The 24,923-nt window shown below is 44.0% G+C and overlaps 1 protein-coding gene across 3 annotated transcripts in view; it reads right to left on the reverse strand.

Annotated features, from left to right (window-relative positions):
• The window catches only part of LOC311098946 (collagen alpha-2(VI) chain-like), a 64,387-nt gene that overhangs the window by 11,410 nt on the left and 28,054 nt on the right, over nt 1-24,923 (reverse strand). For all 3 annotated transcript variants that reach the window (XM_084139501.1, XM_084139502.1, XM_084139503.1), the window contains exons 5-17: nt 21,150-21,512; nt 21,045-21,065; nt 20,839-20,904; nt 16,886-16,984; nt 16,357-16,383; nt 15,835-15,960; nt 14,090-14,152; nt 7,239-7,301; nt 5,305-5,358; nt 4,802-4,837; nt 1,574-1,636; nt 528-653; nt 283-345 (exon numbers count right to left, since the gene is read on the reverse strand). In XM_084139501.1, the coding sequence (XP_083995627.1) occupies nt 283-345; nt 528-653; nt 1,574-1,636; nt 4,802-4,837; nt 5,305-5,358; nt 7,239-7,301; nt 14,090-14,152; nt 15,835-15,960; nt 16,357-16,383; nt 16,886-16,984; nt 20,839-20,904; nt 21,045-21,065; nt 21,150-21,512 (1,170 nt within the window). The remainder of the gene's footprint in view (nt 1-282; nt 346-527; nt 654-1,573; nt 1,637-4,801; nt 4,838-5,304; nt 5,359-7,238; nt 7,302-14,089; nt 14,153-15,834; nt 15,961-16,356; nt 16,384-16,885; nt 16,985-20,838; nt 20,905-21,044; nt 21,066-21,149; nt 21,513-24,923) is intronic.

The following is a 24,923-nucleotide window of genomic DNA, read 5'->3' on the forward strand; positions in this document are numbered from 1 at the left end:
TCAATCAATCAATCAATCAATCAATCAGCACAGAGATGAATGAATCAATTCTAAGACAGTAAAACAGTCACATTAACAGTAGAGTGCCTGAAGTCAACAGCAGGGTTCCACAACAGCTATGAGATGCTAAACTTCAGTGAACCCGTGCACATGTACATATATGTTGAGATGCAACGTCTTGCTTCACGCTCATCTACAATATCCGCAGTTCATCCTACTGCACATAGCAACGTCATACACACACACACACACACACACACACACACACACACACACACACACCTTTGGTCCTGAAAGACCGGGGTCTCCTCTCGGTCCAGCATCACCAGGGTCGCCACGGGTACCCTGTTACACAGATTGTGGTTACCATAGTAATATTATCATGCCATCACCATGGTTACTGTACATGGCCACCTTATCAACATAACACACACACAGAAACCCAACAACTCAAGAATCCCCCTCCACACAGACGTTGTTCCCTGAACATTAGGAAGACATTGTTGTGATCAGACTGGTGAACCTACGTTCTTCCCTGCCTCCCCTGAAGAGCCGGGGGGGCCGCGCGGCCCCGGGAGTCCGTTGTCTCCTTTGGTTCCTTTGTTTCCTACTTCACCTGGTAGTCCTCTCAGCCCCTCAGGTCCGGCCTCACCCTAAATCACACACACAGCCTCATAACAGAATACCAGGAGGTGTGTGAGTGCATATTTGTGTTTGGAAGTGTGAGCCAGTGTGTGTTTGGAAGTGTGAGCCAGTGTGTGTGTGTGTTTGGAAGTGTGAGCCAGTGTGTGTTTGGAAGTGTGAGCCAGTGTGTGTGTGTGTTTGGAAGTGTGAGCCAGTGTGTGTTTGGAAGTGTGAGCCAGTGTGTGTTTGGAAGTGTGAGCCAGTGTGTGTGTGTTTGGAAGTGTGAGCCAGTGTGTGTTTGGAAGTGTGAGCCAGTGTGTGTTTGGAAGTGTGAGCCAGTGTGTGTTTGGAAGTGTGAGCCAGTGTGTGTTTGGAAGTGTGAGCCAGTGTGTGTTTGGAAGTGTGAGCCAGTGTGTGTTTGGAAGTGTGAGCCAGTGTGTGTGTGTGTTTGGAAGTGTGAGCCAGTGTGTGTTTGGAAGTGTGAGCCAGTGTGTGTGTGTTTGGAAGTGTGAGCCAGTGTGTGTGTGTTTAGAAGTGTGAGCCAGTGTGTGTTTGGAAGTGTGAGCCAGTGTGTGTTTGGAAGTGTGAGCCAGTGTGTGTTTGGAAGTGTGAGCCAGTGTGTGTTTGGAAGTGTGAGCCAGTGTGTGTTTGGAAGTGTGAGCCAGTGTGTGTGTGTGTTTGGAAGTGTGAGCCAGTGTGTGTTTGGAAGTGTGAGCCAGTGTGTGTGTGTTTAGAAGTGTGAGCCAGTGTGTGTTTGGAAGTGTGAGCCAGTGTGTGTTTGGAAGTGTGAGCCAGTGTGTGTTTGGAAGTGTGAGCCAGTGTGTGTTTGGAAGTGTGAGCCAGTGTGTGTGTGTGTTTGGAAGTGTGAGCCAGTGTGTGTTTGGAAGTGTGAGCCAGTGTGTGTGTGTTTGGAAGTGTGAGCCAGTGTGTGTGTGTTTGGAAATCATACCTTGTCTCCTTTAACTCCGGCTGGTCCCGGCGACCCCTTGGGCCCAAAGTCTCCTCTTCTCCCCTAAAACACAACAACAACCCTTAGACAACATCACCCCAACCAGTTTGTAATACCTACATGTTTCAAACAGACCACCATAGTCCCTGTAGCACTCACGTCAGTAGCCATGAAGTGCTTTGAAAGGCTGGTCATGGCTCACATCAACACCATCATCCAAAACAACCTGGACCCACTCTAATTTGCATACCGCCCCAACAGATCCAGAGATGACACAATCTATATTGCTCTCCACACTGCCCTTTCCCACCTGGACAAGAGGAACACCTACGTGAAAATGCTGTTCCTTGACTACAGCTCAGCGTTCAACACCCCTCCAAGCTCATCACTAAGCCAAGGACCCTGAGATTAAACACCGCCCTCTGCAACTGGGTCCTGGACTTCCTGACGGGCCGCCCCCAGGTGGTAAGGCAACAATATGTTGACCCTCAAAACAGGGGCCCCTCAGGGGTGCGTGCTCAGTCCCCTGCTGTACTCCCTGTTCACCTACGACTGCGTGGCCAAGCACGTCTCCAACACCATCATCAAGTCTGCTGATAACGCGACGGTGGTAGGCCTGATCACCGACGATGACGAGACAGCCTATAGGGAGGAGGTCAGTAGGGCTGTGGTGGTCACGATATGTCGTCACCCGGTGATTGTCAAGCAAATAACTGCCGGTCTCCACGGTAATTGACCGTTAATAAACATAAACACATTTAGCATCTCCTGGCTTCCACACACAGCCTTAGCATCTCCTGGCTTCCACACACAGCCTTAGCATCTCCTGGCTTCCACACACAGCCTTAGCATCTCCTGGCTTCCACACACAGCCTTAGCATCTCCTGGCTTCCACACACAGCCTTAGCATCTCCTGGCTTCCACACATAGCCTTAGCATCTCCTGGCTTCCACACACAGCCTTAGCATCTCCTGGCTTCCACACACAGCCTTAGCATCTCCTGGCTTCCACACACAGCCTTAGCATCTCCTGGCTTCCACACACAGCCTTAGCATCTCCTGGCTTCCACACACAGCCTTAGCATCTCCTGGCTTCCACACACAGCCTTAGCATCTCCTGGCTTCCACACACAGCCTTAGCATCTCCTGGCTTCCACACACAGCCTTAGCATCTCCTGGCTTCCACACATAGCCTTAGCATCTCCTGGCTTCCACACACAGCCTTAGCATCTCCTGGCTTCCACACACAGCCTTAGCATCTCCTGGCTTCCACACACAGCCTTAGCATCTCCTGGCTTCCACACACAGCCTTAGCATCTCCTGGCTTCCACACACAGCCTACAAGCCACTGACCTTTGGAACATCTACATTTTAAAAAGTCTAATAAATCCATGTAATATAGCCTAAACCTTCACAATGAATCCATTATTTATTTTAGACAGGTCTAAAGAAACATGATATGAAGAAAATGTAGTCTATTTCAGAAGAACAGAATAGCATCCTCTGAGTTGTCCTTATGTTAGGCCCTGATCTGGCTATGCCATGTGGCTGTGGGCTACACTAGTTCATTTAGCAGACAAGATTAGCTTAGAATTTCGTGGCATTATTTTATATTATTTTATAGTATGAAGAAAACAATTGAACCTAGCTGAATAAAATAGAAAGGATATTTTCTCCAAACGATTTGAGGGAGTGCGAATGTGCGGCTATTCTGTGTTGAGCGGTTAACAAAGAAACAGGTCCTCCTATATGCTGAATTTAGAGTTATTAATGTAACTTTTGTTGTTCTACAAACGTTGGGCCGTATGTTTAGATTTTTAATACATTGTAAGGCTGCATGATGCAACTCTAATGATGATTTGAAAAAAGTTGCATGAAAGGCATGAGGGTCTGCTTTATTTTTTGCGCAGGCTGTACACACTTCATCAGTCTCTCATTCACAATTTGACAAGCACTTGATAATGCCTCGAATTTCCCGGTGGCATCCCCTTTGTGTGACCATAATGCACCCTAAAAAAATCCATGCCTTTTGTGGCCAGTGGCCGTTGTGCCCGTCTCCCTGAGTGCTGCGCGCTCAGAATCACCTCTCACTCACATGGCTCTCCATCGCGTGATTGGGTCTTTCTCACAGGCTACAAGTGAAGACAGACACATCAGGGACGCAACTGCGTGAGTCCTTATCCAATTCCGAGGCGCATATTGAAGATATTGGAAGAACTGTCCACATTTACTTTTCGTCAGTTAACAAGATGAGTAGGCCTAACGAACAGCAAAAGCACTAGCCTATGTCAATCTACTATCCCCCATAGAACAAAAGTTGACCTATTATATTCTGTGCAATAAATAATTATTCAAAACATAGTCTGGGACAGTTGTGGGATGCGATAGATCCCAAATTAATACAACCACTAGCAGCAAAAAACCTTTTTACGCAATGTGGCTGACGCAACAGATCAGAACGTTTAGCTTAATGTTGATAAACTATTAGGCTATTTCTTCACATTTATAAGCACAGCAATGCGCCCACATGGCAGTGGGCTATAAGCGTGAATGTTCCATTAGCAGGAAAACACCATTATCAAAAGTGACTGCAAATGTGATTTATGCATGTAATGCTTTTATTATAAAGGTGCATTTTTATGGTGAAAATGATCTTCCCCAAACTTGAAACTGACGCGCTGCTGATGTATGCCAGTTAGGCTCTACACCCCTTGTAAAGCGGATTAATGTGCTTCATTTTAAGAAGTTATTTGGCCAGTTTAGTTGTGATACAAACCTTAACAAAACATATAGGCCTATGGGCTAGGCTTCATGAGGTGTGGACTATGATTTGGAAAAGTAGAGAAAGAAAAGGCTTTGTTTTTACGCTGGGCTTCATTCACAAGTGATAATATATAAGTGATAGGCTAATATTGTTACCCATCAGACTATTCTTTATTTAATCTTGTCTTTACATTATACTAAATAATATATGAGTGAAATTTGTTTTGATTTAGAATGGATCATTATCATGCACCTGTCTCGAAACGGGCAGGGGAAAAAATACGTCATCTATGCACTTAAATTGCGAATGGAGGACGCTTTTCCCTTGGTTCATTTTCATGCCAGCCAGGTAGGCTATACTCCTGTTGTAAAGAGCAGGCCTATAGAAAGGGCATATTAATATAGGAGGTATAGTCTCGAATGTATATAGAGCTCATTGTGTGTGACGTTATGCATAGCTTCTCACCAGTTCTCCATTGACTCCCGGGCCTCCAGCGGTTCCCTAGAAAACGAGAACACACACACACACACACACACACACACACACACACACACACACGTGAGCCACAGTGTATTATACATTTTATATTTTAGTCATTTAGCAGACGCTCTTATCCAGAGCGACTTACAGGAGCAATTAGGTTTTTGTTTCTGGCCATTTTGAGCCTGTAATCGAACCCACAATTGCTGATGCTCCAGATACTCAACTAGTCTCAAGAAGGCCAGTTTAATTGCTTCTTTAATCAGCACAACAGTTTTCAGCTGTGCTAACATAATTGGGTTTAGCCATTTACAACATTAACAATGTCTACACTGTATTTCTGATCAATTTGATGTTATTTTAATGGACAAAAAAATTGCTTTTCTTTTGAAAACAAGGAAATTTCTAAGTGACCCCAAACTTTTGAACGGGTAGTGTATATATAGGACAGGTAGAGTGCTGAGTGTGTGTGGGGTAGAGATTCTTACTGGTATTCCTTTGGCTCCAGGGAAGCCAGGCGAGCCGGGACTCCCTCTCTCACCCTGAGGAGAAGGAAGACAACAACAGGGTTATTTAACCTTTAACCCATGACCTAGAACTCTGACCTTTAAGCCTGACCTCTAGCCTATGACCATTAACCAGTGCTGTTTCTAAGCGGCTGCTTAGGGCCCCATGTCCACTGGAAAAGGGCCCCCCAAAAAAGAGAAGGAAAGGAAGTCAGTCGGGGTCTCAGCTCACTGTTGAGAGGTAGAATAGTAGAATACACAAGGTGCCATTTTGAAACTTGGTTGTGCATCAGCAGTTTTTCTATTGTTTTGTCTGTCACTGTCAGTCACTCAATTAGCCCATGTCAGCTAACATTTTATAGATTGCTAGGTCAATCAGTCTAAACCTTGTAGTGATCATGGCCGAATTATTGACCGGGCACAAGGCACGTGCCCAGGTGCCCTCACCTCCAGAGGGCTCACATTGACCAGGCATGCTGGGCACGTGCCCAGGTGCCCTCACCTCCAGAGGGCCCACATTGACCAGGCATGCTGGGCACGTGCCCAGGAGCCCTCACCTCCAGAGGGCCCACATTGATTCTGTTAGTCACTCTCACTCAGATATCATATTAACATGACAACTGTCATGGTAAAATGTGCAGAATAGCAGGAAATTAGCTTTAAACGTGCACATTTTTCTCTCAACCCCATGGTAAAATGTGTAGAATTGCAGGGGGGTCAATAAAATGTTTTCCCTGTGAGGTGGGGGGGGCCCCCCAACCAAATCTTACTTAGGGCTCCCAAAAAGCTAGAAATGACCAAGCCTTTAACACATGACCTCTAACCCTGATCTCTAACCCATGACCTATAACCCATGACCTCTAACCCTGACCTATAACCCATGACCTATAACCCTGACCTATAACCCTGACCTATAACCCTGACCTATAACCCTGATAACTAACCCTGACCTCTAACCCTGACCTATAACCCTGACCTATAACCCTGACCTATAACCCTGACCTCTAACCCTGACCTCTAACCCTGACCTCTAACCCTGACCTCTAACCCTGACCTATAACCCTGACCTATAACCCTGACCTATAACCCTGACCTATAACCCTGACCTATAACCCTGACCTCTAACCCTGACCTCTAACCCTGACCTCTAACCCTGATCTCTAACCCATGACCTATAACCCTGACCTCTAACCCTGACCTCTAACCCTGATCTCTAACCCATGACCTATAACCCTGACCTATAACCCTGACCTCTAACCCTGATCTCTAACCCTGACTTATAACCCTGACCTCTAACCCTGACCTCTAACCCTGACCTCTAACCCTGACCTCTAACCCTGACCTATAACCCATGACCTATAACCCATGACTTCTAACCCTGACCTCTAACCCATGACCTCTAACCCTGACCTATAACCCTGACCTCTAACCCATGACCTCTAACCCATGACCTCTAACCCTGACCTATAACCCTGACCTCTAACCCTGACCTATAACCCTGACCTCTAACCCTGACCTATAACCCTGACCTCTAACCCTGACCTATAACCCTGATCTCTAACCCTGACCTATAACCCTGATCTCTAACCCGTGACCTCTAACCCTGACCTATAACCCTGATCTATAACCCTGACCTCTAAAACTGACCTATTAACCATAACCTTTAACCAATAACCCATGACCTTTAAACCTGACCTATTAACCATAACCTTTAACCAATAACCCATGACCTCTAAACCTGACCTCTAAACCCGATCTCTAACCCATGGCCTATAACCCATGATCAATAACCCATGACCTATATAACCTTTAACCCATGACCTCTAATTGTTATATCAGGGTCCCTGACACAATGACCAAAGAAGAGCAGAATGGTCAGGTAGGAACAGTCGGAGGGTCAGGGGTCAGCTGTGTACCTTAGGTCCAGCGTCTCCCACCGGGCCGAGGGGGCCTGCTCTTCCTGGGCGACCGGGATCCCCCTGGAGACACAAACACAATGATTAGTGATCATATAGTGATTTTACAGTGATTGTACGGTGATTATGTGATTGTATAGTGATTGTAGGGGTGATTGTATAGTGATTGTAGGGGTGGTTGTATAGTGATAATGATTATAGGGGTGGTTGTATACGGATTGTAGGGGTGGTTGTATAGTGATTGTAGGGGTGGTTGTATAGTGATTGTAGGGGTGGTTGTATAGTGATTGTAGGGGTGGTTGTATAGTGATTGTAGGGGTGGTTGTATAGTGATTGTAGGGGTGGTTGTATAGTGATTGTAGGGGTGGTTGTATAATGATTGTAGGGGTGGTTGTATAGTGATTATAGGGGTGGTTGTATAGTGATAGTGATTATAGGGGTGGTTGTATAGTGATTGTAGGGGTGGTTGTATAGTGATTGTAGGGGTGGTTGTATAGTGATTGTAGGGGTGGTTGTATAGGGATTGTAGGGGTGGTTGTATAGTAATTATAGTGGTGGTTGTATAGTGATTGTAGGGGTGGTTGTATAGTGATTATAGGGGTGGTTGTCTAGTGATTGTAAGGGGTGGTTGTACAGCGACTATAGGGGTGGTTGTATAGCGATTGTAGGGGTGGTTGTATAGTGATTGTAGGGGTGGTTGTATAGGGATTGTAGGGGTGGTTGTATAGGGATTGTAGGGGTGGTTGTATAGTGATTATAGGGGTGGTTGTATAGTAATTATAGTGGTGGTTGTATAGTGATTGTAGGGGTGGTTGTATAGTTATGTAGGGGTGGTTGTATAGTGATTGTAGGGGTGGTTGTATAGTGATAGTGATTGTAGGGGTGGTTGTATAGGGATTGTAGGGGTGGTTGTATAGTAATTATAGTGGTGGTTGTATAGTGATTGTAGGGGTGGTTGTATAGTTATGTAGGGGTGGTTGTATAGTGATTGTAGGGGTGGTTGTATAGTGATTGTAGGGGTGGTTGTATAGTAATTATAGTGGTGGTTGTATAGTGATTGTAGGGGTGGTTGTATAGTGATTGTAGGGGTGGTTGTATAGTAATTATAGTGGTGGTTGTATAGTGATTATAGGGGTGGTTGTATAGTGATTGTAGGGGTGGTTGTATAGTGATTGTAGGGGTGGTTGTATAGTGATAGTGATTGTAGGGGTGGTTGAATAGGGATTGTAGGGGTGGTTGTATAGTAATTATAGTGGTGGTTGTATAGTGATTGTAGGGGTGGTTGTATAGTTATGTAGGGGTGGTTGTATAGTGATTGTAGGGGTGGTTGTATAATGATTGTAGGGGTGGTTGTATAGTAATTATAGTGGTGGTTGTATAGTGATTGTAGGGGTGGTTGTATAGTGATAATGATTATAGGGGTGGTTGTATACGGATTGTAGGGGTGGTTGTATAGTGATTGTAGGGGTGGTTGTATAGTGATTGTAGGGGTGGTTGTATAGTGATTGTAGGGGTGGTTGTATAGTGATTGTAGGGGTGGTTGTATAGTGATTGTAGGGGTGGTTGTATAGTAATTATAGTGGTGGTTGTATAGTGATTGTAGGGGTGGTTGTATAGTGATTGTAGGGGTGGTTGTATAGTAATTATAGTGGTGGTTGTATAGTGATTGTAGGGGTGGTTGTATAGTGATTATAGGGGTGGTTGTATAGTGATTGTAGGGGTGGTTGTATAGTAATTATAGTGGTGGTTGTATAGGGATTGTAGGGGTGGTTGTATAGTGATAGTGATTGTAGGGGTGGTTGTATAGTGATTGTAGGGGTGGTTGTATAGTGATTGTAGGGGTGGTTGTATAGTGATAGTGATTGTAGGGGTGGTTGTATAGGGATTATAGGGGTGGTTGTATAGTGATTGTAGGGGTGGTTGTATAGCGATTGTAGGGGTGGTTGTATAGGGATTGTAGGGGTGGTTGTATAGGGATTGTAGGGGTGGTTGTATAGGGATTGTAGGGGTGGTTGTATAGTAATTATAGTGGTGGTTGTATAGTGATTGTAGGGGTGGTTGTATAGTGATTATAGGGGTGGTTGTCTAGTGATTGTAAGGGGTGGTTGTACAGCGACTATAGGGGTGGTTGTATAGCGATTGTAGGGGTGGTTGTATAGTGATTGTAGGGGTGGATGTATAGTGAGTGTAGGGGTGGTTGTATAGTGATTATAGGGGTGGTTGTATAGTGATTGTAGGGGTGGTTGTATAGTGATTGTAAGGGTTGGTTGTATAGTGATTATAGGGGTGGTTGTATAGTGATTGTAGGGGTGGTTGTATAGTAATTATAGTGGTGGTTGTATAGTGATTGTAGGGGTGGTTGTATAGTAATTATAGTGGTGGTTGTATAGTTATTGTAGGGGTGGTTGTATAGGGATTGTAGGGGAAGTTGTATAGCGATTGTAGGGGTGGTTGTATAGCGATTGTAGGGGTGGTTGTATAGTGATTGTAGGGGTGGTTGTATAGTGATTATATGGGTGGTTGTATAGTGATTGTAGGGGTGGTTGTATAGTGATTATAGTGGTGGTTGTATAGTGATTGTAGGGGTGGTTGTATAGTGATTGTAGGGGTGGATGTATAGCGATTGTAGGGGTGGTTGTATAGTGATTATAGTGGTGGTTGTATAGGGATTGTAGGGGTGGTTGTATAGGGATTGTAGGGGTGGTTGTATAGCGATTGTAGGGGTGGTTGTATAGTAATTGTAGGGGTGGTTGTATAGGGATTGTAGGGGTGGTTGTATAGGGATTGTAGGGGTGGTTGTATAGTGATTATAGGGGTGGTTGTATAGCGATTGTAGGGGTGGTTGTATAGTGATTATAGTGGTGGTTGTATAGGGATTGTAGGGGTGGTTGTATAGTGATTGTAGGGGTGGTTGTATAGCGATTGTAGGGGTGGTTGTATAGTAATTGTAGGGGTGGTTGTATAGGGATTGTAGGGGTGGTTGTATAGGGATTGTAGGGGTGGTTGTATAGTAATTATAGTGGTGGTTGTATAGTGATTGTAGGGGTGGTTGTATAGTGATTATAGGGGTGGTTGTCCAATGATTGTAAGGGGTGGTTGTACAGCGACTATAGGGGTGGTTGTATAGCGATTGTAGGGGTGGTTGTATAGTGATTGTAGGGGTGGATGTATAGTGAGTGTAGGGGTGGTTGTATAGTGATTATAGGGGTGGTTGTATAGTGATTGTAGGGGTGGTTGTATAGTGATTGTAGGGGTGGTTGTATAGTGATTATAGGGGTGGTTGTATAGTGATTGTAGGGGTGGTTGTATAGTAATTATAGTGGTGGTTGTATAGTGATTGTAGGGGTGGTTGTATAGTAATTATAGTGGTGGTTGTATAGTTATTGTAGGGGTGGTTGTATAGGGATTGTAGGGGTGGTTGTATAGCGATTGTAGGGGTGGTTGTATAGCGATTGTAGGGGTGGTTGTATAGTGATTGTAGGGGTGGTTGTATAGTGATTGTAGGGGTGGTTGTATAGTGATTGTAGGGGTGGTTGTATAGTGATTATAGTGGTGGTTGTATAGTGATTGTAGGGGTGGTTGTATAGTGATTGTAGGGGTGGTTGTATAGCGATTGTAGGGGTGGTTGTATAGTGATTATAGTGGTGGTTGTATAGGGATTGTAGGGGTGGTTGTATAGGGATTGTAGGGGTGGTTGTATAGCGATTGTAGGGGTGGTTGTATAGTAATTGTAGGGGTGGTTGTATAGGGATTGTAGGGGTGGTTGTATAGGGATTGTAGGGGTGGTTGTATAGTAATTATAGTGGTGGTTGTATAGTGATTGTAGGGGTGGTTGTATAGTGATTATAGGGGTGGTTGTCTAGTGATTGTAAGGGGTGGTTGTACAGCGACTATAGGGGTGGTTGTATAGCGATTGTAGGGGTGGTTGTATAGTAATTGTAGGGGTGGTTGTATAGGGATTGTAGGAGTGGTTGTATAGTGATTATAGGGGTGGTTGTATAGTGATTGTAGGGGTGGTTGTATAGTAATTATAGTGGTGGTTGTATAGTGATTGTAGGGGTGGTTGTATAGTAATTATAGTGGTGGTTGTATAGTGATTGTAGGGGTGGTTGCATAGGGATTGTAGGGGTGGTTGTATAGTGATTGTAGGGGTGGTTGTATAGTGATTGTAGGGGTGGTTGTATAGTGATTGTAGGGGTGGTTGTATAGTGATAGTGATTGTAGGGGTGGTTGTATAGGGATTGTAGGGGTGGTTGTATAGTGATTGTAGGGGTGGTTGTATAGTGATTGTAGGGGTGGTTGTATAGTGATTGTAGGGGTGGTTGTATAGTGATTGTAGGGGTGGTTGTATAGTGATTAAAGGGGTGGTTGTATAGCGATTGTAGGGGTGGTTGTATAGCGATTGTAGGGGTGGTTGTATAGTGATTGTAGGGGTGGTTGTATAGTGATTGTAGGGGTGGTTGTATAGTGATTGTAGGGGTGGTTGTATAGTGATAGTGATTGTAGGGGTGGTTGTATAGGGATTGTAGGGGTGGTTGTATAGTGATTGTAGGGGTGGTTGTATAGCGATTGTAGGGGTGGTTGTATAGGGATTGTAGGGGTGGTTGTATAGTGATTGTAGGGGTGGTTGTATAGTGATTATAGGGGTGGTTGTATAGCGATTGTAGGGGTGGTTGTATAGTGATTATAGGGGTGGTTGTATAGTGATTGTAGGGGTGGTTGTATAGTAATTATAGTGGTGGTTGTATAGTGATTGTAGGGGTGGTTGCATAGGGATTGTAGGGGTGGTTGTATAGTGATTGTAGGGGTGGTTGTATAGTGATTGTAGGGGTGGTTGTATAGTGATTGTAGGGGTGGTTGTATAGTGATAGTGATTGTAGGGGTGGTTGTATAGGGATTGTAGGGGTGGTTGTATAGTGATTGTAGGGGTGGTTGTATAGTGATTGTAGGGGTGGTTGTATAGTGATTAAAGGGGTGGTTGTATAGCGATTGTAGGGGTGGTTGTATAGCGATTGTAGGGGTGGTTGTATAGTGATTGTAGGGGTGGTTGTATAGTGATTGTAGGGGTGGTTGTATAGTGATTATAGGGGTGGTTGTATAGTGATTGTAGGGGTAGTTGTATAGTGATTGTAGGGGTAGTTGTATAGTGATTGTAGGGGTGGTTGTATAGTGATTGTAGGGGTGGTTGTATAGTGATTATAGAGGTGGTTGTATAGTGATTGTAGGGGTGGTTGTATAGTGATTGTAGGGGTGGTTGTATAGTGATGGTAAGGGTGGTTGTATAGTAATTAAAGTGGTGGTTGTATAGTGATTATAGGGGTGGTTGTATAGTGATTGTAGGGGTGGTTGTATAGTGATTGTAGGGGTGGTTGTATAGTGATTGTAGGGGTGGTTGTATAGTGATTATAGGGGTGGTTGTATAGTGATTATAGGGGTGGTTGTATAGCGATTGTAGGGGTGGTTGTATAGTGATTGTAGGGGTGGTTGTATAGTGATTGTAGGGGTGGTTGTATAGTGATTATAGGGGTGGTTGTATAGTGATTATATGGGTGGTTTTATAGTGATTGTAGGGGTGGTTGTATAGTGATTGTAGGGGTGGTTGTATAGCGATTGTAGGGGTGGTTGTATAGTGATTGTAGGGGTGGTTGTATAGTGATTATAGGGGTGGTTGTATAGTGATTGTAGGGGTGGTTGTATAGTGATTGCAGGGGTGGTTGTATAGTGATTGTAGGGGTGGTTGTATAGTGATTGTAGGGGTGGTTGTATAGTGATTGTAGGGGTGGTTGTATAGTGATTATAGAGGTGGTTGTATAGTGATTGTAGGGGTGGTTGTATAGTGATTGTAGGGGTGGTTGTATAGTGGTGGTAAGGGTGGTTGTATAGTAATTAAAGTTGTGGTTGTATAGTGATTATAGGGGTGGTTGTATAGTGATTGTAGGGGTGGTTGTATAGTGATTGTAGGGGTGGTTGTATAGTGATTGTAGGGGTGGTTGTATAGTGATTATAGGGGTGGTTGTATAGTGATTATAGGGGTGGTTGTATAGTGATTGTAGGGGTGGTTGTATAGTGATTGTAGGGGTGGTTGTATAGTGATTGTAGGGGTGGTTGTATAGTGATTATAGGGGTGGTTGTATAGTGATTATATGGGTGATTGTATAGTGATTGTAGGGGTGGTTGTATAGTGATTGTAGGGGTGGTTGTATAGTGATTGTAGGGGTGGTTGTATAGTGATTATAGGGGTGGTTGTATAGTGATTGTAGGGGTGGTTGTATAGTGATTGTAGGGGTGGTTGTATAGTGATTATAGGGGTGGTTGTATAGTGATTGTAGGGGTGGTTGTATAGCGATTGTAGGGGTGGTTGTATAGCGATTGTAGGGGTGGTTGTATAGCGATTGTAGGGGTGGTTGTATAGTGATTGTAGGGGTGGTTGTATAGTGATTGTAGGGGTGGTTGTATAGTGATTATAGGGGTGGTTGTATAGTGATTGCAGGGGTGGTTGTATAGTGATATTAGGGGTGGTTGTATAGTGATTGTAGGGGTGGTTGTATAGTGATTGTAGGGGTGGTTGTATAGTGATAGTGATTATAGGGGTGGTTGTATAGTGATTATAGGGGTGGTTGTATAGTGATTATAGGGGTGGTTGTATAGTGATTGTAGGGGTGGTTGTATAGTGATTGTAGGGGTGGTTGTATAGGGATTGTAGGGGTGGTTGTATAGTGATTGTAGGGGTGGTTGTATAGTGATTGTAGGGGTGGTTGTATAGTGATTGTAGGGGTGGTTGCATAGTGATGGTAGCGGTGGTTGTATATTAATTATATATGGTAATTGTATAGTGAATGTATTTCCTGTACCTTCTCTCCGTCCGTTCCAGGAAGACCACCATCGCCCGCGTCTCCTGAGTGACCATCAGGACCCTGCCAGAGACACACATGATGTAAATATATCACACACACACGTAAATATATCACACACACATGTAAATATATCACACACGTAAATATATCACACACACACGTAAATATATCACACACACACGTAAATATATTACACACATGTAAATATATCACACACACATGTAAATATATTACACACATGTAAATATATCACACACATGTAAATATATCACACACATGTAAATATATTACACACATGTAAATATATCACACACACATGTAAATATATTACACACATGTAAATATATCACACACATGTAAATATATCACACACACACATGTAAATATATCACACACACGTAAATATATCACACAAACATGTAAATATATCACACACACGTAAATATATCACACACACATGTAAATATATCACACACACATGTAAATATATCACACACACATGTAAATATATTACACACATGTAAATATATCACACACACGTAAATATATCACACACACATGTAAATATATCACACACACATGTAAATATATTACACACATGTAAATATATCACACACACATGTAAATATATCACACACACATGTAAATATATTACACACATGTAAATATATCACACACACGTAAATATATCACACACACATGTAAATATATCACACACACATGTAAATATATTACACACATGTAAATATATCACACACACATGTAAATATATCACACACACATGTAAATATATTACACACATGTAAATATATCACACACATGTAAATATATCACACACACGTAAATATATCACACACACATGTAAATATATCACACACACGTAAATATATCACACAAACATGTAAATATATCACACACACATGTAAATATATCACACACACGTAAATATATCACACAAACATGTAAATATATTACACACATGTAAATATATCACACACACATGTAAATATATCACACACACATGTAAATATATTACACACATGTAAATATATCACACACATGTAAATATATCACACACACGTAAATATATCACACACACATGTAAATATATCACACACACGTAAATATATCACACAAACATGTAAATATATCACACACACGTAAATATATCACACACACATGTAAATATATCACACACACATGTAAATATATCACACACACATGTAAATATATTACACACATGTAAATATATCACACACACGTAAATATATCACACACACATGTAAATATATCACACACACATGTAAATATATTACACACATGTAAATATATCACACACACATGTAAATATATCACACACACATGTAAATATATTACACACATGTAAATATATCACACACACGTAAATATATCACACACACATGTAAATATATCACACACACATGTAAATATATTACACACATGTAAATATATCACACACACATGTAAATATATCACACACACATGTAAATATATCACACACACATGTAAATATATCACACACATGTAAATATATCACACACACGTAAATATATCACACACACACGTAAATATATCACACACACATGTAAATATATCACACACACATGTAAATATATTACACACATGTAAATATATCACACACACATGTAAATATATCACACACACGTAAATATATCACACACACATGTAAATATATTACACACACTGTGAGGAGGTCTTACCCTGTCTCCGGGGTCTCCTTTGCAGCCGGGAGCGCCGATGCGTCCGATCTTCCCCTTCTGTCCGTCTGTCCCGTTGCGTCCAGCGAGGCCGGCCACACCCTTCATCCCATCAGCTCCTAGCTCCCCCTGAAAACACACAGCAATAATCCATAACCTATCATCTTGACTACCTTCAGTCCAGTGGAGGCTGCTGAGGGGAGGACGGCTCACAATAATGTCTGGAACGGAGCCAATGGAATGGACCTGGAGACCATGTGTTAGATGTGTCTGATCCCATTCCACCTATTCCACTCCAGCCATTACCACCAGCCCGTCCTCCCCAACCCTTCCACCTATTCCACTCCAGCCATTACCACCAGCCCGTCCTCCCCAACCCTTCCACCTATTCCACTCCAGCCATTACCACCAGCCCGTCCTCCCCAATTAAGCTGCCACCAACCTCATGCGCTTCAGTCCCAGGATGAGCAGGTCTGATCACCAACTACCAATAGATAATCAATGGATAATAAATATTGACCTCACCTTTTCACCTTTGAGACCTATTTCACCCTATAGAAGCACAAGAGAAGAAAGAACCAGTCAGTCATCACTACAAACACACAGCGACATACAGTATCACTGGTTGTGTCACTACATATAAAGACATTATCACTAGTAGCCACATCTGTAGCTTTTCCATACATTATTACCTGTTGTGGATTTAATTACATTGTTAAGGGTAGCGGATTTAAATACATTGTTAAGGGTAGTGGATTTAAAGACATTGTTAAGGGTAGTGGATTTAAAGACATTGTTAAGGGTAGTGGATTTAAAGACATTGTTAAGGGTAGTGGATTTAAAGACATTGTTAAGGGTAGCGGATTTAAATACATTGTTAAGGGTAGTGGATTTAAAGACATTGTTAAGGGTAGTGGATTTAAAGACATTGTTAAGGGTAGTGGATTTAAAGACATTGTTAAGGGTAGTGGATTTAAAGACATTGTTAAGGGTAGTGGATTTAAAGACATTGTTAAGGGTAATGTGTGTGAATGGGAGGAGCCTGGAGACTTACCTTGACACCTGGTTGACCGATGGGACCCTCGATGCCGGGGTCGCCCTGTCTTCCCCTCTCACCTTTAGGACCGGGGTCGCCGTTGTCTCCTTTCACTCCCTGTAACGCGCAACAGAGTCAGAACAAGTGTGTGTGTGTGTGTGTGTGTGTGTGTGTGTGTGCGTGTGTGTGTGTGTGTGTGTGTTAGAGTCCTGCATCGGGGTCCAATACTCACAGTTTCCCGCGGGTGAGGTGCAAAAAAAATGAACTGGCGGGTTGGAATGAAAACATTCTTTCAACCCCTGGGTCGGCTCGCGGTTCAGAACAATTACATTGCGGTCGGAAACATTTTAAATCAAGATAATACACTTTTTACAAACCCGGGAGCTTGTTGTGTTGCATTGTGTTGATAATTCCACTGTGAGACATAACCTAGGCCACCAGCCACGCAACGCAGCGAGAGTGGAGCAGGTGACTCTCCATTATTTGTGTGGTGCTGAAGCTTTCTAATTTGTCCACGCACAGAGCTTATGTTCCCTCTCCTCACGTAAGAATATTTCCCTGGATAGCCTGGCTCAAGCGAAAATGTCTAACGTAGACCTAACCAGAGAAACAAAAAACAGGGACTAGGCTACCACACCATGGTGGAAACAGGTGCTGCATGAGTTAAATCCCCAGTTTACCACACCATGGTGGAAACAGGTGCTGCGTGAGTTAAATCCCCAGTTTACCACACCATGGTGGAAACAGGTGCTGCGTGAGTTAAATCCCCAGTTTACCACACCATGGTGGAAACAGGTGCTGCGTGAGTTAAATCCCCAGTTTACCACACCATGGTGGAAACAGGTGCTGCGTGAGTTAAATCCCCAGTTTACCACACCATGGTGGAAACAGGTGCTGCGTGAGTTAAAATCCCCAGTTTACCACACCATGGTGGAAACAGGTGCTGCGTGAGTTAAATCCCCAGTTTACCACACCATGGTGGAAACAGGTGCTGCGTGAGTTAAATCCCCAGTTTACCACACCATGGTGGAAACAGGTGCTGCGTGAGTTAAATCCCCAGTTTACCACACCATGGTGGAAACAGGTGCTGCGTGAGTTAAATCCCCAGTTTACCACACCATGGTGGAAACAGGTGCTGCGTGAGTTAAATCCCCAGTTTACCACACCATGGTGGAAACAGGTGCTGCGTGAGTTAAATCCCCAGTTTACCACACCATGGTGGAAACAGGTGCTGCGTGAGTTAAATCCCCAGTTTACCACACCATGGTGGAAACAGGTGCTGCGTGAGTTAAATCCCCAGTTTACCACACCATGGTGGAAACAGGTGCTGCGTGAGTTAAATCCCCAGTTTACCACACCATGGTGGAAACAGGTGCTGCGTGAGTTAAATCCCCAGTTTACCACACCATGGTGGAAACAGGTGCTGCGTGAGTTAAATCCCCAGTTTACCACACCATGGTGGAAACAGGTGCTGCGTGAGTTAAATCCCCAGTTTACCACACCATGGTGGAAACAGGTGCTGCGTGAGTTAAATCCCCAGTTTACCACACCATGGTGGAAACAGGTGCTGCGTGAGTTAAATCCCCAGTTTACCACACCATGGTGGAAACAGGTGCTGCGTGAGTTAAATCCCCAGTTTACCACACCATGGTGGAAACAGGTGCTGCGTGAGTTAAATCCCCAGTTTACCACACCATGGTGGAAACAGGTGCTGCGTGAGTTAAATCCCCAGTTTACCACACCATGGTGGAAACAGGTGCTGCGTGAGTTAAATCCCCAGTTTACCACACCATGGTGGAAACAGGTGCTGCGTGAGTTAAATCCCCAGTTTACCACACCATGGTGGAAACAGGTGCTGCGTGAGTTAAATCCCCAGTTTACCACACCATGGTGGAAACAGGTGCTGCGTGAGTTAAAATCCCCAGTTTACCACACCATGGTGGAAACAGGTGCTGCGTGAGTTAAATCCCCAGTTTACCACACCATGGTGGAAACAGGTGCTGCGTGAGTTAAATCCCCAGTTTACCACACCATGGTGGAAACAGGTGCTGCGTGAGTTAAATCCCCAGTTTACCACACCATGGTGGAAACAGGTGCTGCGTGAGTTAAATCCCCAGTTTACCACACCATGGTGGAAACAGGTGCTGCGTGAGTTAAATCCCCAGTTTACCACACCATGGTGGAAACAGGTGCTGCGTGAGTTAAATCCCCAGTTTACCACACCATGGTGGAAACAGGTGCTGCGTGAGTTAAAATCCCCAGTTTACCACACCATGGTGGAAACAGGTGCTGCGTGAGTTAAATCCCCAGTTTACCACACCATGGTGGAAACAGGTGCTGCGTGAGTTAAATCCCCAGTTTACCACACCATGGTGGAAACAGGTGCTGCGTGAGTTAAATCCCCAGTTTACCACACCATGGTGGAAACAGGTGCTGCGTGAGTTAAATCCCCAGTTTACCACACCATGGTGGAAACAGGTGCTGCGTGAGTTAAAATCCCCAGTTTACCACACCATGGTGGAAACAGGTGCTGCGTGAGTTAAATCCCCAGTTTACCACACCATGGTGGAAACAGGTGCTGCGTGAGTTAAATCCCCAGTTTACCACACCATGGTGGAAACAGGTGCTGCGTGAGTTAAATCCCCAGTTTACCACACCATGTTGGAAACAGGTGCTGCGTGAGTTAAAATCCCCAGTTTACCACACCATGGTGGAAACAGGTGCTGCGTGAGTTAAATCCCCAGTTTACCACACCATGGTGGAAACAGGTGCTGCGTGAGTTAAATCCCCAGTTTACCACACCATGGTGGAAACAGGTGCTGCGTGAGTTAAATCCCCAGTTTGGAAGGACAGCAACATGGTAGCTGGATACACAGCCTGCACAAGGTGCATCCAGGTAGGCCTATTGTTTTCAATAATTCAGTTAATTATCACTTAATTATTACATTAATTCAGGCTTTCGTTCATTACACCATACGCAGGTAAACTGGTGCGGCTGGTAAAAGTTAAATAAATGAGCTATTTTTGCTGCCATAGAAGGATGTGGTGGATTGAGACGCAGCCCGTGCAAAAAACAACAGATATCTCTGGCTTAAACTGACGGATTTTGATGGGGATTTTTATATTATGTTACTTAGATTGACGCACGGGTGCATCAATAGACTCTTAAGGATGTATTACATTAGTTCATTACACCATATGCAGGCTATATGAAGGTAAAACAGGATGTATTCCATTCGTTCATTACACCATATGCAGGCTATATGAAGGTAAAACAGTGCGACTGGTAAAAGTTTGAGTAGCCTATTTATGCGTATTCGATTTTGGTTCTGGTTTATTTAAGTTTAATCAGGCCTAAACTATTTGATGATCTAAACTATATAGAATGTAAAGGTATTGTTTTATTATGTCGGCAACAGGCTATCATTGGGTAAGGAGGCTAAATAGAAGGATCTTTTTTCTTTTTTCAAAGTGATTTACATTTTACATTTACATTTTAGTCATTCAGCAGACGCTCTTATCCAGAGCGACTTTCAGGAGCAATTAGGGTTAAGTGCCTTGCTCAAGGGCACATCGACAGATTTTTCACCTAGTCGGCTCGGGGATTAGAACCAGCGACCTTTCGGTTACTGGCACAAGGCGCATCACATTATGAAGATAAAAAGATATCGTTCTTAATTCATGGCATGGTTTCCTTTTCTATAAATGTTGAATAGACATGCAGACAAATGAATTCATCCAGGGAAGAGGAGTAGCCTAATAGTCTACTACTCTGTAGTCATAAAAACAATTAAATAAATTGACGTTTTTTGGCGGGTAACGGATCGGCTCTCGGGAACAATTCTATGCGGGTGGGTCGGTTTTTGCGGAGAAAATTATGTCCCAATGTCGGATGGGACTCGGAATTGATGTGGCCAGCGTGGGGAGTCGCCAAAAAAACAGACCCGTCCAGGACTCCAGTGTGTGTGTACCTTCTGTCCTCTGTGTCCACTGGGACCAGGAGGTCCAACTGTCTCCAGACACTTCACCTTGTAGCACTAAGAGAGACCACATATATGGTATACAGGTATCAATATCAACATCTATTGCATCTGTTACAGTAGTATATAATCATGTATAATAGGTTATTGTAGGTTGCTTGTATGGTAACATGGTGTGGTTCTCTCTTCAGTCTCACCTCCTGATAGGCCAGATGGGTCTGTAAAAAGAAAATGACAAAATATTTACTTCAACATAAAACCAGTCTATAGAACATAATCACCACCGTGTGTGTGTGTGTTACCATGGTCTTGATGATGCGGTCTATAGTGTCTTGCTGTATAACAGCCTTGTTGCCACTGAGATCGACAGCCAGGAAGTCTCTTCTGTAAACGTTGGCCGGAGAGTTAGCGATCTCCCTCAGACCCGTCTCGTCCACGTTCTTCGTTGCCGCGACCACAAACATTCTGATGCCCTCGTCGCGCGCCCGCTCTGCCGTCACCTTCACCCCGCCGCAAGGGTTTCCTGTCACGTGACCATCGGTGATGACGACAGCGAATCGCAGCGCTCCAGGGATGGAGGGCGAACGTGTCATTTCCTGTGTCATGTTAGTGATGGCGCAGTCGATGTAGGTTCCCTTACCCAGGTACCGGATATTCCTCAAACCCTGAAAAAACAACATCAACAACAACATTCACAGCAATAACAACAACAGTTGCAACAACAACAACAGTCCCTCTAACCAGGTACTATATACCCCTCACACCCTGAAACAATATGGCCGCTATGAGCCAATGAGTTTGCATGAATGTTTTTTCCTATCCAACAGCGCCACCATGCGGCCAAACTGAACCATAGTCCCACTAGACTGATCTCTCTGAGCATGTGTGCCAAATTTCATCAAACAGATCAATAGATATAAACGTGGCCGTTAGAGCGCCACCGTGTGGTCGATCTAAATCAGCTGGAATACCTGTGTCTGATTTATAGGCATTTATATGCTAGACCACGCCCACATGCGTCAGTAGCGGCTATGTTGGTTCAAATACAATTGAGCGTTGAGAGAACTTGGTGAATACATGCCATGTATCAAGTGTCGTGCAGATAGGTCATTCGGTACCAGAGGAGTAGAGTTTTAAATGTTTTTCACAAAATAAAAAATGGCGGCCGTTATGGGTCCTTGAGGCAAATGTGTTCCTTGTGAGGAACGCCAACAAATACAAGAGATAGGAGGGTTTTGCCCGCTTCGCCTCTGAACCCCTAACAAAAACAACAACAGTCGATATAGGACCGGGATTCAATCCTATCACGATTTGGACAATACACCAGATAAAAGTAAATTCAGATTGAGCCAACATATGCAGTGAATGTGGTCTCCGTGAACGGGAACATTGCATTTAAAAAGTGCATTACAGACAAAGAGAGATCAGATTGCATCCCAGCCTAGGATGCTATACCCAGTTACTGTATACCACTCACCCCCTGAAACAACAACAACAGTTACTGTATACCCCTCACCTCCTGAAATAACAACAACAGTTACTGTATATCCCTCACCTCCTGAAACAACAGTTACTGTATACCCCTCACCCCCTGAAACAACAACAACAGTTACTGTATACCCCTCACCCCCTGAAACAACAACAACAGTTACTGTATACCCCTCACCCCCTGAAACAACAACAACAGTTACTGTATATCCCTCACCTCCTGAAACAACAGTTACTGTATACCCCTCACCTCCTGAAACAACAACAACAGTTACTGTATACCCCTCACCCCCTGAAACAACAACAACAGTTACTGTATACCCCTCACCCCCTGAAACAACAACAACAGTTACTGTATACCCCCCACCCCCTGAAATAACAACAACAGTTACTTTATACCCCTCACCCCCTGAAACAACAGTTACTGTATACCCCTCACCCCCTGAAACAACAGTTACTGTATACCCCTCACCCCCTGAAACAACAGTTACTGTATACCCCTCACCTCCTGAAACAACAGTTACTGTATACCCCTCACCCCCTGAAACAACAGTTACTGTATACCCCTCACCCCCTGAAACAACAACAACAGTTACTGTATACCCCTCACCCCCTGAAACAACAACAACAGTTACTGTATACCCCTCACCCCCTGAAACAACAGTTACTGTATACCCCTCACCCCCTGAAATAACAACAACAGTTACTGTATACCCCTCACCCCCTGAAACAACAGTTACTGTATACCCCTCACCCCCTGAAACAACAGTTACTGTATACCACTCACCCCCTGAAACAAGAGTTACTGTATACCACTCACCCCCTGAAACAACAACAACAGTTACTGTATACCCCTCACCTCCTGAAACAACAACAGTTACTGTATACCCCTCACCCCCTGAAACAACAACAACAGTTACTGTATACCCCTCACCTCCTGAAACAACAGTTACTGTATACCCCTCACCCCCTGAAACAACAGTTACTGTATACCCCTCACCCCCTGAAACAACAGTTACTGTATACCCCTCACCCCCTGAAACAACAGTTACTGTATACCCCTCACCTCCTGAAACAACAGTTACTGTATACCCCTCACCCCCTGAAATAACAACAGTTACTGTATACCCCTCACCTCCTGAAACAACAACAGTTACTGTATACCCCTCACCCCTGAAACAACAGTTACTGTATACCCCTCACCCCCTGAAATAACAACAGTTACTGTATACCCCTCACCCCCTGAAACAACAACAACAGTTACTGTATACCCCTCACCCCCTGAAACAACAGTTACTGTATACCCCTCACCCCCTGAAACAACAGTTACTGTATACCCCTCACCCCCTGAAACAACAGTTACTGTATACCCCTCACCCCCTGAAACAACAGTTACTGTATACCCCTCACCCCCTGAAACAACAGTTACTGTATACCCCTCACCCCCTGAAACAACAACAGTTACTGTTAACCCCTCACACAACAACAGTTACTGTATACCCCTCACCCCCTGAAACAACAACAACAGTTACTGTATACCCCTCACCCCCTGAAACAACAACAACAGTTACTGTATACCCCTCACCCCCTGAAACAACAACAGTTACTGTATACCCCTCACACAACAACAGTTACTGTATACCCCTCACCCCCTGAAACAACAACAACAGTTACTGTATACCCCTCACCCCCTGAAACAACAACAACAGTTACTGTATACCCCTCACCCCCTGAAACAACATTTACTGTATACCCCTCACCCCCTGAAACAACAACAACAGTTACTGTATACCCCTCACCCCCTGAAACAACAGTTACTGTATACCCCTCACCCCCTGAAACAACAACAACAGTTACTGTATACCCCTCACCTCCTGAAATAACAGTTACTGTATACCCATCACCCCCTGAAACAACAGTTACTGTATACCCCTCACCCCCTGAAATAACAACAGTTACTGTATACCCCTCACACAACAACAGTTACTGTATACCCCTCACACAATAAAAGTTACTGTATACCCCTCACACAATAACAGTTACTGTATACCCCTCACCTCCTGAAACAACAGTTACTGTATACCTCTCACCCCCTGAAACAACAACAACAGTTACTGTATACCCCTCACCCCTGAAACAACAGTTACTGTATATCCCTCACCTCCTGAAACAACAGTTACTGTATACCCCTCACCCCCTGAAACAACAGTTACTGTATATCCCTCACCTCCTGAAACAACAGTTACTGTATACCCCTCACCCCCTGACACAACAACAGTTACTGTATACCCCTCACCCCCTGAAACAACAACAGTTACTGTATACCCCTCACCTCCTGAAACAACAGTTACTGTATACCCCTCACCCCCTGAAACAACAACAACAGTTACTGTATACCCCTCACCCCCTGTAACAACAGTTACTGTATACCCCTCACCCCCTGAAACAACAACAACAGTTACTGTATACCCCTCACCTCCTGAAACAACAACAACAGTTACTGTATACCCCTCACCCCCTGAAACAACAACAACAGTTACTGTATACCCCTCACCCCCTGAAACAACAACAACAGTTACTGTATACCC

This window comes from Coregonus lavaretus, assembly GCF_964263955.1.
Source record: "Coregonus lavaretus genome assembly, chromosome: 23".
Classification (NCBI taxonomy): Eukaryota; Metazoa; Chordata; class Actinopteri; order Salmoniformes; family Salmonidae; genus Coregonus; species Coregonus lavaretus.